This window comes from Rhinopithecus bieti, unplaced genomic scaffold (assembly GCF_001698545.2).
Source record: "Rhinopithecus bieti isolate Rb0 unplaced genomic scaffold, ASM169854v2 scaffold_12721, whole genome shotgun sequence".
In the NCBI taxonomy this organism is placed as follows: domain Eukaryota; kingdom Metazoa; phylum Chordata; class Mammalia; order Primates; family Cercopithecidae; genus Rhinopithecus; species Rhinopithecus bieti.
The window spans coordinates 234,491-251,447 of NW_016807380.1; the positions used below are offsets into that span (position 1 = coordinate 234,491).

Below are 16,957 nucleotides of genomic sequence, written 5' to 3' on the forward strand. Positions count from 1 at the left end.
CATAAAATCATACAGGGTTTAATGGGATGAAACATATATGATTATTTTAATTAAAATGTCATGATCCTTAAAGTCCTTACAAAGTTTTTACCAACAGGTAAATAACCCAAATCAGAGGAAGTCTATTGGTTCATATAACTGGAAGTCTGAATAGGACAGATTTCAGGCTTAATTTGTTTTCCTCTGGTTCTCACGGCTCTGCTCTATAGACTTTTCTTAAAGAATTGAATTACTTTTTCTTCACTGACAGATATTTTTCCTAAATACGTCAAAACTAGTATTTTATTGTCTTCTGACTTCAATTATAGCTGTTGAAGCTTCCTGTCAGTTTGTTATATACTTGTAGTTCATCTCTATTTTCTCTTGTTGCTTTTTAAATTTTCTGCTTCTGCATTTTCACTGCAGTTTAAGTGCATCATCTACGCTTCTTAATCTCTCATTTCTCTCTTTGTCTCTTCTATTTTATGAACAATTTCTTCAGCTCTATCTTAATTAGTTTTAAAAATGTATCAATATTATTTTTGATTGGCAAACTATAATTGTATACATTTATGGGGTATATTGTGATGTTTTGATACATATGTACAATATGTAATGATTAAGTCAGGCTAATTAATATTGCCTTGCCTATAATTTTTTATGATGAGCTATTTGAAATTTAGTCTCAGTTATTTTGAAATATACATTATTATTGAATATAGTCACTTTCCTGTGCAATAGACCTCAAAACCTATTTCTTCTATATATCTGGAACTTTGTGATCAACAACTCCCTATTCCCTCTCTCCCCAAGCCCCCCACCCCCAGCTTCTGGTAACCATTGTTCTACTCTCCACTTCTAGGAATTCAACTGTATTAGATTCCACATATGAGATAATGCAGTATTTGTCTTTCTGTCCCTGGCTTATTTCACTTAGTATAATGTCCTCCAGTATTCCATTGTGTATCTATACCACATTTTCTTTATTCATTCGTTAATGAACACTTAGATTGTTTCTATATCTTGACTATTGTGAATAATGCTTCAGTGAATACAGGAGTGCAGATATCTCTTTTACATACTGATTTCAGTTCCTTTGGATGTATACCAGAAGTGAGATTACTAGATGATATGGTAGTTGTATTTGTGGTTTTTTGAGGAACCACCGTATTGTGTTCCATAGGGCTGTACTAATTTACATTCCCACCAACAATGTACTAATTTGTTTTTTCTTTTTTGAGATAAGGTCTTGCTGTGTCACCCAGCTGGTCTTAAACTCCTGGGCTCAGGATCCTCCCATCTCAGCCTCTTGAGTAGCTGAGATTACTGGCACGTGCTCACCATGTCTGGCAATAATGTACTAATTTACATTCCTTTTCTCCACATCCTTTTCAACACTGTTATCATTCATCTTTTTTACAAAACCCATTCTAACAAGTGTAAAGTAACATCTCATTGTGGTTCATTAATCTTTTTAAGTTATAATCTGTTGACTCTTTTATTGAGTTTATAATTTCAATGACTAGATGTTCTATTTCTCCCTTTTCCCCAGATTACCATAATTAATCCTGACTTTATTCCATTTCCATTTGCAGAAAGTCTGAAATATTTTACATTAACATTTCATAGAGATATTTCTTTTTTATCTCTGCCTGGTTTTGTTCTTCTCTTATGGTTTTCTTTCATAGTTTTTTTAAATTAATAGGCATTTTTAGATGTATAGACTAATTGACAATTGAGCACACATATACCCCCACATTCCCATACAGTTTTCTCTGTTATTAACAACTCACATTAGTGTTGCACATTTGTTAAAATTGAGGGCCATTTTGTTAACATTAACTAAAGTTAAGTCCATAGTTGCGTTAAGGTTTGCTCTATTGTACAGTTCTATGCATTCTGAAAAATGCATAATGTTATGTATTCACCATTAGTATATTATGTAGTATCATACAGAATAGTTCCATGGCACTAAAACTCCCCTGTACCCCACTTTTACAAACCCCCTCTCCCAAACACTAAACTCCTGGCAGCCATTGATCTGTTTTACTTATTTCTGTGCTCTCTGTTCTGTTCTCTATTTGTCAGTTCTTTCATCAGTACCATGCTATCTTGATTACTGTAACTGTATACTAAGACTTGAAGTTGGGTAGTATCAGTCTTCTGACTTTGTTCTTCAATATTGTCTGGACTATTCTGGATCTTTTTTCTTTCCAAATAAATTTTAGAATCAGTGTGTCAATATCCACAAAATAGCTTGCTGGGACTCTGATTGGGATTGCATTGAGTCTGTAGATCAAGTTGGGAAGAATTAGCATCTCAACAATATTGAGTCTTCCTGTCCATTGACATGGTATATCTCTTTATTTAGCTCTTCTTTGATTTCTCTTATCAGTGTTTTGTGGTTTGCCTTGTATAGATCTTGTACATATTTTGGTAGATTTGTACCTAATTCTTTTTTTCTTTTTTTTCTTTTAGTGCTAATGTAAATGGTATTGTATTTTTTATTCCCAACTCCAGTTGCTTGTTGCTGGTGTATAGGAAAGCAGCTACTATTGTATGTTAATATTGTTTACTGAGACTTGGCTATAATCACTTATTAGCTCCAGGAGGGGTTTTTTTGGCAGTTCTTTAGGATTTCTACATGGACTATCGTGTCATCTGTGAACAAGGACAGTTTTATTTCTTCTTTTCCAATAGGTATGTCTTTCCCTTTCTTGTTGTATTACATTAGCTTGAACTTCCAGTATGGTGTTGAGTAGGAGTAATGAGGGAGTAGCATCTTTGTCTTATTTCTGATTTTAGTGAGAAAGCTTCTAGTTTCTCACCATTAAGTGTGGTCTTAGCTGTAGGATTTTTGTAAATGTTCTTCCTTAAGTTGAGGAAGTTCCGCTCTATTCCTAGTTTGCTAAGATTTTTTAATATTAAATATCATGGATTGATACTGGATTTTATCAAATGTTTTCCATACGTATGCCATTGCTGTGATCATCTGAGTTTTGTTCCTTAGTCTGTTGAGGTGATGAATTACATGAAATAATTCTTGAATGTTGAATCAGGCTTATATACTTGGAACAAATCCATCTGGTCATGGTTGTAATTCTTTGTTTACACTGTTGAATTAGCTTTGCTAATATTTTGTTGAAGATTTTTGCATCTATGTTCCTGAGAGATACTGGTATGTAGTTTCCATTTCTTGTAATGTCTTTTCTGGTTTTAGTATTAGGGAATATTGGCCTCACAGAATGAGTAAAGAATTGTTCCCTCAGCTTTTATTGTCTGTAAGAGATTTTAGAGATTTGGTATTATTTTGTCCATAAATGTTTGGTAGGATTCACCATTGAAACGGTCTGGTCCTGGTCCTTTCTTTTGGGGGAGGTTATTAATTATCGATATAATTTCTGTAACAGATACAGGCCTATTCAGGTTATCTGTTTCTCCTTGTATGAGTTTTGGTACTTTGTATCTTTCAAGGAATTGGCCTGTTTCACCTAAGTTTTCAAATTTGTGGGTATAGATTTATTAATAATGTTCCACTATTATCCTTTTTTAAATATTTTTTAAGATGGAGTCTTGCCATCACCCAGGCTGGAGTTCAGTGGCACTATCATAGCTCACAGCAGCCTTGAACTTCTGGGCTCAAGTGATCCTGTCACCTCAGCCTCCCAAGTAGCTGAGCCTACTGTCGTGCACCACCATGCCTGCCTTTGTGTGTGTGTGTGTGTGTGTGTGTGTGTGTGTGTGTGTAGACAGGGTCTCACTTTGCTGCCTAGGCTAGTCTCAAATTCCTGGCTTCAAGTGATCCTCCCATCTCAGCCTCCCAAAGTGCTGAGATTACAGGCACTGGCCACCACGCCTGGCCATTATTATCCTTTTAATGTCCATAGATAATTAATGATGACCCAGCTTTCATTTCTGATATTAGTGTTCTGTGTCTTTTCTCTTTTTTTCTTGGTTAGCCTGACTAGAGGTTTATTAGTTTTATTGATCTTTTTAAAGAACCAGCTTTTTGCTTCATTGATTTTTTTTTTTTTCTGGGTTGATTTCTTATTATCAGTTTTCTTGATTTCTGCTCTAATGTTTTTCTTCTGGTTGTTTTAGGTTTATATTACTGTTCTTTCTCTAGCTTTCTAAGGTGGATGTCTAGATTATTGATTTTAGATCTTTCTTCTTTTCTAATAAGTTCATCCAATGTTATAAATTTCCCTCTAGGCATTGATTTCTCTGTATCCCACAAATTTTTGTTAGGTTGTATTTTCATTTCATTGAAGTTTAAAAAAAAATTATCTTGAGACTTCTTTGTCCCATGAGTTCCTTATAAATGTGTGGTTTAATCTCCAAATAGTTGGGAATTTTACAGCTATTTTGGTGTTACTGATTTCTACCTTAATTCCACTGTGGTCTGACAGCACAAGTCAAGGTGTGTTTTATGGCCCAGAATGTGGTCTGTGTTGGTGAATGTTACATATGAGCTTGAGAAGAGTGTTATTCTTCCGTCATTGGATTGATTAGTTCTCAAGATTCAATTAGACACAGTTGATTGATGGTGCTGTTCTGTTCAACTATATCCTTACTGATTTTTTGCCTCCTAGATCTGTCAATTACCGATAGAGGGATGTGGCAGTCTCCAACTATAGTAGTGATTTTCTATTTCTTCTTGTGGCTCTTTGTTTTAGCCTCACATATTTTGATACATTGTTGTTATGTGTATACACATAAGGATTGTTATGTCTTCGTGGAAAGTTGACCCATTCATTATAGGTAATGCCCCTCTTTTTTTTTTTTTTTTTTTTTTGAGACGGAGTCTCGCTCTTGTCGCCCAGGCTGGAGCGCAGTGGTGCCATCTCGGCTCACTGCAACCTCCACCTCCCAGATTCAAGTGATTCTCCTGCCTCAGCCTCCCAAGTATCTGGGACTACAGGCACGTGCTCAACGCCCAGGTAATTTTTTTTGTATTTTTAGCACAGACGGGGTTTCACCATGTTAGCCAGGATGGTCTTGATCCCTTGACCTTGTGATCTGCCCGCCTCAGCCTCCCAAACTGCTGGGATTACAGGCGTGAGCCACCATGCCTGGCCAGTAATGCCCCTCTTTATCCCTGAAGATTTTCCTTATTCTGAAGTTGTCTTTCTCTGACATTAATATAGCTACTCCAGATTTCTTTTGATTAGTGTTAACATGGTATATCTTTCTCCATCCATTTACTTTAAATCTATCTGTGTCTTTATATTTCAAGTTGGTTTCTTGTGGACAGGCTATGGTTAATCTTGTATTTTCATCCACTCTGACAGTTCTTTTAATTGGCATATTTAGACCATTCACAATATACCTATTGATATTGTTGGGTTAATATTGCTATGTTTATAACTCCTTTCTATTCATTGTACTTGTTCTTTTTTTACATCTTCCCTCCCTTTTCTGCCTTCTCTGGTTTTTACTGAACATTTTATATAATTCTACTTTCTCTCTTCTCAACATATCAATTATATTTCTTTTTTAAAATTTTTGTGGTTGAAATGAAATTTATCCCTGGGATGCAAGGATGGTTCAGCATTCTCAAATCAATCAGTAGAATGATATGATACATCATATCAACAGAATGAAGGACAAAACCATATTATTTCAATTGATGCTGAAAAATATTTGATAAAATTCAACATCTCTTCATAATAAAAACCCTCAAAAAACTGGGTATATAAGAAACATACCTCAACATAATAAAACCCTTAGACAACAGACCTACAGCTAGTATCTTCTGAATGGGGAAAAACAGCCTTTCCTCTGAAATCTGGAACACAACAAAGATGCCCATTTTTACCACTGTTATTGAATATAGTACTGGAAGTCCTAGCTAGAGCAATCAGATAAGAGAAACAAATAAAGGGCATCCAATTTGGAAAAGAAGTCAAATTATCCTTCTTTGCAAATGATACATCTTATATTTGGAAAAATCTAAAGACTCCATAAAAAAGCTATTGGAACTGATAAATATAGTGAAGTTGCAAGATATAAAATCAACATACAAAAGTCAATAGCATTTCTATATGCCAACAACAAACAATCTGAAAAGACATTTAAAAGTAATCCCATTTACAGTAGCCACAAGTAAAATTAAATACCGAAGATTTAACTGAAAAAATGAAAGATCTCTACAATGAAAACTATAAAACATTGATGAAAGAAATTGAAAAGGACACCAAAAATGGAAAGATATTCCATGTTCATGGATTGGAAAAATCAATATTGTTAAAATGTCCATACTACCCAAAGCAATCTGCAGATTCAGTGCAATTTATATTAGAATACCTTTGGCATTCTTCCCAGAAATAGAAAAAACAATTTAAAAATGTATATGGAACCACAAAAGACCCAGAATAACCCCAACATATCCTAAGCAAAACAAAACAAAACTGGAGGAATCACATGACCTAATTTCAAATTATGCTACAAAGATATAGTAACCAAAATGGCATGGTGCTTGCATAAAAACAGACACACAGACCAATGTAACAGAATAGAGAACCTAGAAACAAACCTATACACTTACAGTGAACTCATTTTTGACAGAGGTGCCAAGAACATACACTGAGGAAAAGACAGTCTCTTCAATAAATGGTCCTGGGAAAACTGGATATCCATAAGCAGGAGAATCAAACTAGCCCTCTATCTCTCACCATATACAAAAATAAAATTAAAATGGATTAAAGACTTAAATCTAAGACCTCAAACTATGAAACTACTACCAGAAGACATTAGAACTCTCCAGGACATTGGTCTGGGAAAAGATTTCTTGAGTAATACCTCACAAGCACAGGCAATAGAAGCAAAAATGGACCAATGAGATCACATCAAGCTAAAAAGCTTCTGCTCAGCAAAGGAAACAGTTAACAACAGGAAGAGCCAACCCAAGAATGGGAGAAAATATTTGCAAACTACCCATCTGGTACAGGATAAATAACAAGAATATATAAGGAGCTCAAACAACTATACAGGAAAAAATAATCTAATCTAATTTAAAAATGGGCAAAAGATTTGAATAGACATTTCTCAAAAGAAGACATACAAATAGCAAACAGGCATACGAAAAGGTGCTCAACATCATTGATCATCAGAGAAATACAAATCAAAGCAATAATGAGATCATCTCACCCCAGTTAAAAGGGGTTATATCCAAAAGACAGGTAATAAGAAATGCAAGAATGTGGAGAAGAGGGAACCCTTATACACTGTTGGTGGGAATGTAGATTAGTACAACCACTATGGAGCATAGTTTGGAGGTTCCTCGAAAAACTAAAAATACAGCTACCATATAGTCCAGCAATCCCAATGCTGGGCATATACCCAAAAGAAAGAAAATCAGTATATCAAAGAGATACCTGCACTCCCATGTTTGTTGAAGCACTGTTCACAATAGCCAAAATTTGGAAGCAACCTAAAGTGTCCATCAACAGATGAATGAAGAAAATGTGGTGCTTGTACACAATGGAGTACTATTCAGCCTTAAAGAATGAGATCTTGTCATTTGCTGCCACATGGATGGAACTGGAGGTCATTATGCTAAGTGAAATAAGCCAGGCACAGAAAGACAAATATCACATGTTCTCACTTATTTGTGGGAGCTAAAAATGAAAGCAATTGAACTTACGGAGATAGAGAGTAGAAGGATGGTTACCAAAGGCTGGGAAGAGTAGTGGGAGGCTGGGGGGTGGAGGGGGAAGTGGAGATGGTTATTGGGTACAAAAAGAACAAAAATGAGTAAGACCTACTATTTGATAGCACAACAGGTGACTATAGTCAATAATAACTTGTTCTTTTTAAAATATTTTTGCTTTGTAAGGCACTTTTGTTGTAGCATAAATGTACATTTTAAAATAACTAAGAGTATAATTGGATTATTTGTAACACAAAGGATAAATGCTTGAGGGGATGGATACCCAATTTTACATATGGTTAATATGCATTGCTTGCCTATATCAAAACATCTCATGTACTCCATAAATATGTACACCTACTATTTACCCACACAAATTAAAATGTAAAAAAAAATTTGCCCTAGATTTGCAATATACATTTACAACTAATCTAAGTCCACTTTCATGGATAGTACAGGTACATTATAACTGAGTATTCCCAGTTCCTCTCTGCCATCCTTTATAGTTGTCATTCATTTCACTTATCCACATGTTGTAATCACTGAATACATTGTTGCTATTATTACTTTGAACAATAATCTATTTATTAGATTAAGAAAAATGAAAGATTTTTTTTTCTTCATTTATTCCTTTCCTGATGCTCTCCTTTCTTATGTAGATCCATTAGTTATCTATTGACAAAAAACTAATCAACCACAAAATTTACTGGCTTAAAACATTTACTAGCTTTAGTTTCTGCCGGTGAGGAAAATCTGGTCACTGCTTCACTGGGTCTTCTACTCTGGATCTCTCACAGGAGTGCAGTCATCTTAGGCTCAGTTGGGAAGGATCCAAACTCACTCATGGTTGTTGACAGGATTCAATTCCTTACTAGTTGTTGGACTTAGGCTTCAGTTCCCTACAAGCTGTTGGCCAGAGGCCTTCCTTGTTTCTTGCCACATGAGCCTCTCTGTAAAGCGTCTTACAACATGGAGGTTTTGCTTCATCAGAGCGAGTAAGAGGGCAAGAGAAAGTGCCAGCAAGAGAGAACAAGCTAGCAAGACGGAAGTTATAATCTTTAGTAACCTGATTATGAAAGGGACATCCCATCACTTTTGCCATGTTGTATTTATTACACAAGTGTATGAATACCAGAAAGGCAGGGATCATTGAGAGCCATCAGAAGCTACCCATCAAACCCATGCCTAATGGGGCTATATCCTGTGTGAATCATGTGTGTCCTAGGTTGAGGATATGACCCTCCAGAAAGGTTTTGTGGTTTCTCCTCCCAGGCATTCCACAATGGAGGACTACATTTTATATTGTTCTCTGATTGAGTCTGTGAACACGTGGGTAGTGAAACTGTGAACTACAAAATTGCTTGGTGTGTAAGGTGAGCTTATATTATTTTTTCACATGTGACTTGAGGCCAAGACAGACAAGCTTTCTTGTGATCTCTGTGTACTGGTGGACTTTTTAAAAATTTTAACCCTTTTACTGATGGTATGACCCCTCAAAGATCCTAGCCTTATGCATAGTTCTTAGTTCCTGCTCCTTACATAATTCAGCCCCAAAGCTTCATGACCTGTCCTCATGGGGATATTAAATCTCAAGCTTCCAGGTAACTGACAAGTTAACCCCCTTCACAGACTACCACTTACCACTCTAGTTTTCATGTCTTTTTTTTTCTTTGCCCTCACTATATAGTTGCAAAGATTGTTTTCAAAATATAATCCAGCATTTCCAGGGGGTTTTATACTGGGAGGGCTTTTTGGTTATCTGTATATTGCCAAATTGGATGTCCCTCTATTTAATGTTTAAGCATCCATTTGTCAGCATCAAAATTAATGTGTATGTTTTCTTTTAACTGAACTTTTAACAGTTTTACTATTATCCCCATCATGTTCCATTGAAATAAACTGGAATTTTTGTTTCAGATTATGGCTTTTTTTTTTTTTTTTTTTTTTTGAGATGGAGTCTCGCTCTGTGGCACAGGCTAGAGTGCAGTGGCGTGATCTTGGCTCACTGCAACCTCCGCCTCCCGGGCTCAAGCGATTCTCCTGCCTTAGCCTCCCAGGTACCTGAGATTACAGGCGCAGATCACCATGTCCAGCTAATTTTTTAATTTTTTTTTTAGTAGAGACAGGGTTTCACCATGTTGCCCAGGCTGGTCTTGAACCACTGACCTCAAGTGATCCGCCCACCTCAGCCTCCCAAAGTGCTAGGACTACGGGAGTAAGCCACCAAGCCTGGCCCAGATTGTGGCATTTTTATTATTTATTTTGTATTTTAAAAGTATATTTTATGGCCAGGCACAGTGGCTCACACCTGTAATCCCAGCACTTTGGGAGGCTGAGGCAGGTGGATCACTTGAGGTCAGGAGTTCTGAGACCAGCCTGGCCAACATGGTGAAACCCCGTCTCTACAAAATACAAAAATAGCCGGGTATGGTGGCGCATGCCTGTAATCCCAGCTACTCAGGAGGCTGAGGCGGGAGAATCATTTGAACACGAGAGCCAGAGGTTACAACGAGCTGAGATCGCACCAGTGTACTCCAGCCTGGGCACTGAGACTCTGTCTCAAAAAAAAAAAAAAAAAAGTATATTTTATGATTTTTTAATTAAGCTTCCATAGTCTTAAAAATCATTTTTAACAATTTCATTAAGCCTGACAGCTACTACCAATAACTGCTTTTTAACTTTGTTTTACTAAAATCTTTTGTTAGCTTTGTTACATTGCTTGTTTTCTGATTTAATAGATTTTTTTTGTTTGTTTTTGGAGGGTATCCTTGAGTAATTCTTTGAGAATGTTTTGAGTCCTTGGATATCTGAAAATAGCTTTATTTATTTATTTTAAAATTTTTAGAGATGGGGTTTCACTGTATTGCTCAGGCTGGAGTGCAGTGACTATTCACAGGCACTTTCATAGTACACACTAGACTTTAAACTCCTAGCCTCAAGTGATCCTCCCACCTCAGTCTCCCAAGTAGCTGGGACTACCAGTACATGCTACCACACCTGGCAAATAGCTTTATTTTTGCTTTGACTTCAGTAAATATCTTTTTACTCGGGAACATTGACTACATGGCTCCATTATTTTTTTCCATCTAATGTTATATGTAAGAATTCTGATGCTAATCCCAATTCTTGTAATTTTGCAGTTCTCTACTACTTCTGCTACTTCTCTTTGATAGAAGGTTGTACTTTTTAAATCCTTTCGAAAACTCAATATCTTAGTCTTTTTTCATTTATCCTGCCTGCTTCACATCTATTAGATCCAGTCTAAAGATTTTTATGGATTTTCATCTTTTGAAACAGGACTTTTTCTTCTTTATGGGTTTTTTTTGTTTGACATGGAGTCTCACTCATTCTTTTCCCCAGGCTAAAGTACAGTGGCATGATCTCTGCTCACTGCAACCTCCGCCTCCTGGGTTCAAGCAGTTCTCTTGCCTCGGCTTCCCAAGTAGCTGGCGTTACAGGCGTGTGCCACCATGCCTGGCTCATTTTTTAATTTTTAGTAGAGATGGGGTTTTGCCATGTTGGCCAGGCTGATCTCAAACTCCTGACCTCAAATGATCCGCCCACCTCGGCCTTCCAGTGCTGGGATTACAGACATGAGCCACCACGCTCAGCCTATAGATTTTAATTGTTACATGTCTTCTTCATTTCACTGGGATTTAAAGAAGAAAATTATGTATATTTAGCCAGCCATTTGAAACCAGTTCTGTTGAACAATAAGAGCACAGGAGTAGGTAATCTTTTATATTGTCACATTAAAGCCACCAAGAAAATAAAATGGAGTGTTAAGAAAAGAGTAGCCATTGAGTTAGGTGTTTTGTTTTGTCTTTCTTTTTTTTCTTAAGAGGCTGTACTGTACAGTGTTCCAAATAGATTCTTTTTAAAATTTTAACAAACACTATAAATAGAAAACGTAGGGAAGGAGGAAGACGGGAAGACAAGTTTGCAGACAGATCTACAGGGAAAACACTGAGACACTTTAATTTGTGTAGGATGATAAAAAGATGTATTTATTAAATATTTGCATCTGTGACACAAAATCAAAATATGGATAATAACATTGTTAGGACTGGTACCCTTGGAGTTATAAAATTGGTGAACAGAATTTTCATCTATTTTATCATCTATGTTGGATGTGCCACATATGTGTCCATAAAAGTACCTACAAGTTTATGCCAAGTGAATCCTACAAAAAGATGCTTAGATCCCAGAGAATGTCTCGTAAGTGCCAAACAAAGAGGATAGGTGTGCAATCTGTAGTAATACAAGAGACAGTGTGAGAGAACTGGACAGGAGAATACAGAGGACACTTCAAAGGACTTGACCCATTTATACAGGAGGTTGCAATTTTTTGAATTGCAAAATGAGACCTTGGCAACGACCTTGAGCAGTAGTATATAACTGCCACATGCTTAGTGTTCCAATAATGGAACACAAGGCATAAATGTGTTAAATTGGCTCTTAAAGAATGAGTACAATTGGATGAGTATTCAGGAGAATGGAACAGAAATAGAGGCAACACAGCATACTTATTAAAAATTATTCTAGAGGCAGATTGCTGAGTTCGAATTTTGACCATGTCACTTATTTGCTGTATCACTTTATTTTTTACTTTTTTTTTTAATGTGGCCTAGATGAATTAATGCTGTGTCACTTTGGAAAAATGACTTCTCTGTGCCTCAGTTTTTGTTCTTTGAGAACAAAATGAGAATAATAGGACCTACCTTTTAGAGTTGTTATAAGGAATAAATTAATCCACATAAAGCATTTAAGACAATTTATGGCATCAACTATAATTGTTAGTTGCCATGATTATCATCATCATCTTCATAGAAGGACATTTTGGAATTGTAAATGGACAGATTGTATTCACTGACTAGTACATGAACCAATCTGCTTCGAATACACAATTCATACTGAGTCCACACCGTGATGGTCTTGAATTCCAGGCTAAGAAATAGTTAATTATTCTTTTATTGAAGAGGAAACAAAAAAGTTATATGCAATGTCCTAAATTGCCTAAGTCTTTTTTTTTTTTTTGGAGCAGGGTGGGACCGAGTCTCACTGTCGCCCAGACGATCTCGGCTCACTGCAACCTCCACCTCCTGGGTTCAAGCGATTCTCCCGCCTCAGCCTCCTGAGTAGCTGGAATTTTTGTATTTTTAGTAGAGACAGGGTTTCACCATGTTGGTCAGGCTGGTCTCGAACTCCTGACCTCATGATCCGCCCACCTCGGCCTCCCAAAGTGCTGAGATTACAGGCGTTAGCCACTGTGCCCTGCCAATTGCCTAAGTTTTAACTAAAAGGCCCAGGGCATTTGAACTGCCCTTTGTGTTTCTGTCCATTCTACAGGGATTCTGAATGAAACCACTATTTTAGGAAGATTTATTTCAGTAATATCCATAAGGCCTAAATTTAGGTGATGGTGACAGAAACGGGTAAGGAAAGGACAAGTTCCAAAAATGAATGGAATTGAACTAGATGATCCTTCGTTTCTTTTCTAGCCCAGACATCACTGATGACTTTCTTACCTCTCTAGGTTAGAAAATCTTTACATAATATGATGTACTGTATATAGTTTTTTATTTCCAGAATTTGTAATATATGTTTTTCTCATGTATGCTTTTCTACAGGTTTTAGATGGAGCAGGATTAGATATTGATTTCCATCTTGCCTCTCCAGAAGGCAAAACCTTAGTTTTTGAACAAAGAAAATCAGATGGAGTTCACACGTAAGTAATCTCTTTTAGTTGAGTTTCATTGCTGAATAATACCAGTGGGCTATCTGCAGGGCATGGAAAGTTAGCATATTTAATACTACATATCAATATTAGATAATTCCATATGATTTTAAACAGTTCATGATAGTGGGCCATCTGATAAACCAAAACATTTTCCATTAACCTTTCTATTTTTGTTTAAGCGTTTTCTTTTGATCCAGGCTAAATTTTTTCTGTGCTTTGGTTAGTAAATTAGTATTCCCCTGGTATTGCATTCAATCTATTGTGGCATTTTAAACCTGCCTTCTGGCCAGCACAAGCTTTCTATTTTAACTTAAAGCTACTGTTCCAGGTATGTGTCTTAAAGTTTCTTGAGCTGTTGGCTATATACCATTTCTGTTCATAGTTTCTTTCTTAAAACAACAGTACAGTGTATCTTTGTGTGTATGTAAATTTTTTTTTTGACTTAGACCTCATTCATTTTAGATAATCAGAAGGCCTGAGGCCAGGCGCTGTGGCTCACGCCTGTAATCCCAGCACTTTGGGAGGCCGAGGCAGACGGATCACGAGATCGAGACTATCCTGGCTATGATGAAACCCCATCTCTACTAAAAATACAAAAAACTTAGCCAGGCATGGTGGCGGGCACCTGTAGTCCCAGCTATTTGGGAGGCTGAAGCAGGAGAATGGCGTGAACCCAGGAGGCGGAGCTTGCAGTGAGCCCAGATTGTGCCACTGCACTCCAGCCTGGGCAACAAAGCGAGACTATGTCTCAAAAAAGAAAAAAAAGAAAAAGAAAAGCCTGAAAGCAAAAGAAAATACTTTTTTTTAACTCTCTGAGTTCAGAATTAAGCAGAAGACCATATATTCTTCTGACACCTCACTTCCCTCTTTTCATATCTCACTGGTATGTTTCCCAGTTCCATTCTATTATCTTACTATAACATTTTCTTAAGTCAGTATTGTTAATGTGTTAAACTGTGAATCTGTAGGAAGAACAAATATGGAGTATCTAGTATTTGCTCTAAACAAGGGTTGGCATGTTATATGCTTCTAAATTAATCTTTCCAACCCACTATGAGATACAGTCTTTGACTCAAGATTCCCATTTTATAGTCAAGCAGGCTCAGAGAAGTCAAATAAGTCTGCAGGGATACACATGCAGGGTGGAGACAAGATGGACCAAAACTCTTGCTTTCTACCATATGCTTAGAACATCCCTGGCACATAATACTATTGTAAGAACTAGCTATTAAAATTATTGGTCTTTGTTAACCAAAGTGCCTGATACTAATTGATACTCAGTAAACACTGACTACATGTATGAATGGATAAGAGGAAAAAAAGTCTCAGTAATTTTTTAAGATACTCATTTAAAATACATTTTTAAATGGCATTTTACCTATGCAGAGCTCAGAAAAATATTTGCATAAGCTATTACTAAATACGATAGAAATAGTAATTGTAAAAGTCAGCTTATATTGATATACTTGGAATTAACTATTTTCTCTTTGATAGGTATATAAGAACTAAAAATGGGCCAGGCGCGGTGGCTCACACCTATAATCCCAGCACTTGGTGAGGCCCAGGTGGGTGGATCACGAGGTCAAGAGATTGAGACCATCCTGGCCGACATGGTGAAACCCCGTCTCTACTAAAAACACAAAAATTAGCTGGTCATGGTGGCACGCACCTGTAGTCCTAGCTACTTGGGAGGCTGAGGTAGAATTGCTTGAACCCCAGAAGCGGAGGTTGCAGTGAGTCAAGATCACACCACTGTACTGCAGGCTGGCGACAGAGACTCCATCTCAAAAAAAAAAAAAAAAACCAAAAAACTAAAATGTAGTTCATCTTTAAGTTTCAGAATTTTAAAATGTTCAAACTTTATGTCAATCTTTATTTCTCCCCAATTGTTTGCTCCCTTTTTGAGATAATAAAATTCACTGTTAGAAAAATAAGTATCTTACTGCTTCCTTGTGTTGAATTACCTCTCATTAAATAATTGGGAGAAAAGAATTGAGTTTATAATAGTTCACATTTATTACATTCTTTTGATGTGCCAGGCCAGTGTCCTCAGCACTTTTCATGTCCTAATTTTTTTTATTCTTAACCACAATCCTGAGGTAAATATCATTTTACTGATGGGGAAACTGAGACATAGAACAATTAAGTTGCTGAAGGTTACACAGCTAGTAAACCGCAAAGCCAGGATCTACATTCAGGCAGTCCAACTCACTCTTAATCATTACACCAGATTTACAAATCTATTTTTTTTTTTTTTAGATGGAGTCTCGCTCTATCGCCCAGGCTGGAGTGCAGTGGCGCGATCTCGGCTCACTGCAAGCTCTGCCTCCTGGGTTCACGCCATTCTCCTGCCTCTGCCTCCCGAGTAGCTGGGACTATAGGCACCCACCACCATGCCCGGCTAATTTTTTGTATTTTTAGTAGAGACAGGATTTCACCGTGTTAGCCCGGTTGGTCTTGATCTCCTGACCACGTGGTCCACCTGCCTTGGCCTCCCAAAGTGCTGGGATTACAGGTGTGAGCCACTGCACCCAGCCTACAAATCTGTTTTTCAAACATTAAACAAAGCTTTTATCTTTAGCTATATTAATTTTTTAAGAGCAGCAAAAATCTCAGTATGTCACTGGTTTTTCTTAAGTAGTCTTTTTTTCTTTTAAATGTAATTTCTTTTTTTAAAGACAAGGTCTCACTCTGTTGCCCAGGCCAAAGTGCAGTGGTGTGACCATAGCTTACTGCAGCCTAAACTATTGGGCTCAACCAAGCCTCCTGAGTAGCTAGGACTACAGGTGTGAACCTGGCTAATTTTTTAATTTTTCGTAAAGACAAGGTCTCACTTTTGCTCAGGCTAATCTCGAACCCCTGGCCTACAGTAATCCTCCTGCCTCAGACTCCCAAAGTGAGTGATTATAGGTATGAGCCACTGTACCTGGCCCTACTTTTAACTTGCTAATACGGGAAACTAATTTTAACTAGGGTACTGGTCATTCAGATATTATTGATTTTTTTTTCAGCACTAGGCATAACTAATGATGGGTGGAATTAACCTTATGGAATTAATAAAATATAGTTTTATTTAATTCTCAAAGCATTTAGGATCAAACTTAAACATCTACAGGGGAACCAGTGATAGTCAATAAGCAAAATCAGTAAGAGGCCTGGAAGAAAACATTTAGGATAATCCATCACTGCTTTTGAAAACAAAACTCAGTTTAGATTAATCTCAGTTGAAGGGTAGGTTGGCAGTCATATCTGCATATGAATTGAACTCATTATAAAATACTTTTAATAGTGTATAAATATTAAAGTTTATTATGAGTTATGTATACAGGTTTTTAATTCTATCCTTTTCCAAAAATGAGATCACTAACCATAATTTACTGAGTGAATGCCAAGCATGTCTAAGCTGTACTCGAATGTATATATTTTCAGGTTGCTTCATTCCCAAGAAATTATAAATTATCTTTCAATACTAAGGAAATTCATGAGTAAGCTGTCCAATTATTATAAACTATGTTATTTCTTTTTTTTTTTGTTTTGTTGAATTTTTTTTTTTTTAATTTTTTTGAGACAGAGTCTTACTCTGTTAT

The 16,957-nt window shown here is 36.6% G+C and overlaps 1 protein-coding gene across 1 annotated transcript in view; it reads left to right on the forward strand.

Annotated features, from left to right (window-relative positions):
* The window catches only part of TMED5 (transmembrane p24 trafficking protein 5), a 31,829-nt gene that overhangs the window by 7,482 nt on the left and 7,390 nt on the right, over positions 1 to 16,957 (forward strand). Inside the window, exon 2 of the mRNA XM_017881621.1 lies at positions 13,261 to 13,358. Coding sequence (XP_017737110.1) covers positions 13,261 to 13,358 — 98 coding nt within the window. The remainder of the gene's footprint in view (positions 1 to 13,260; positions 13,359 to 16,957) is intronic.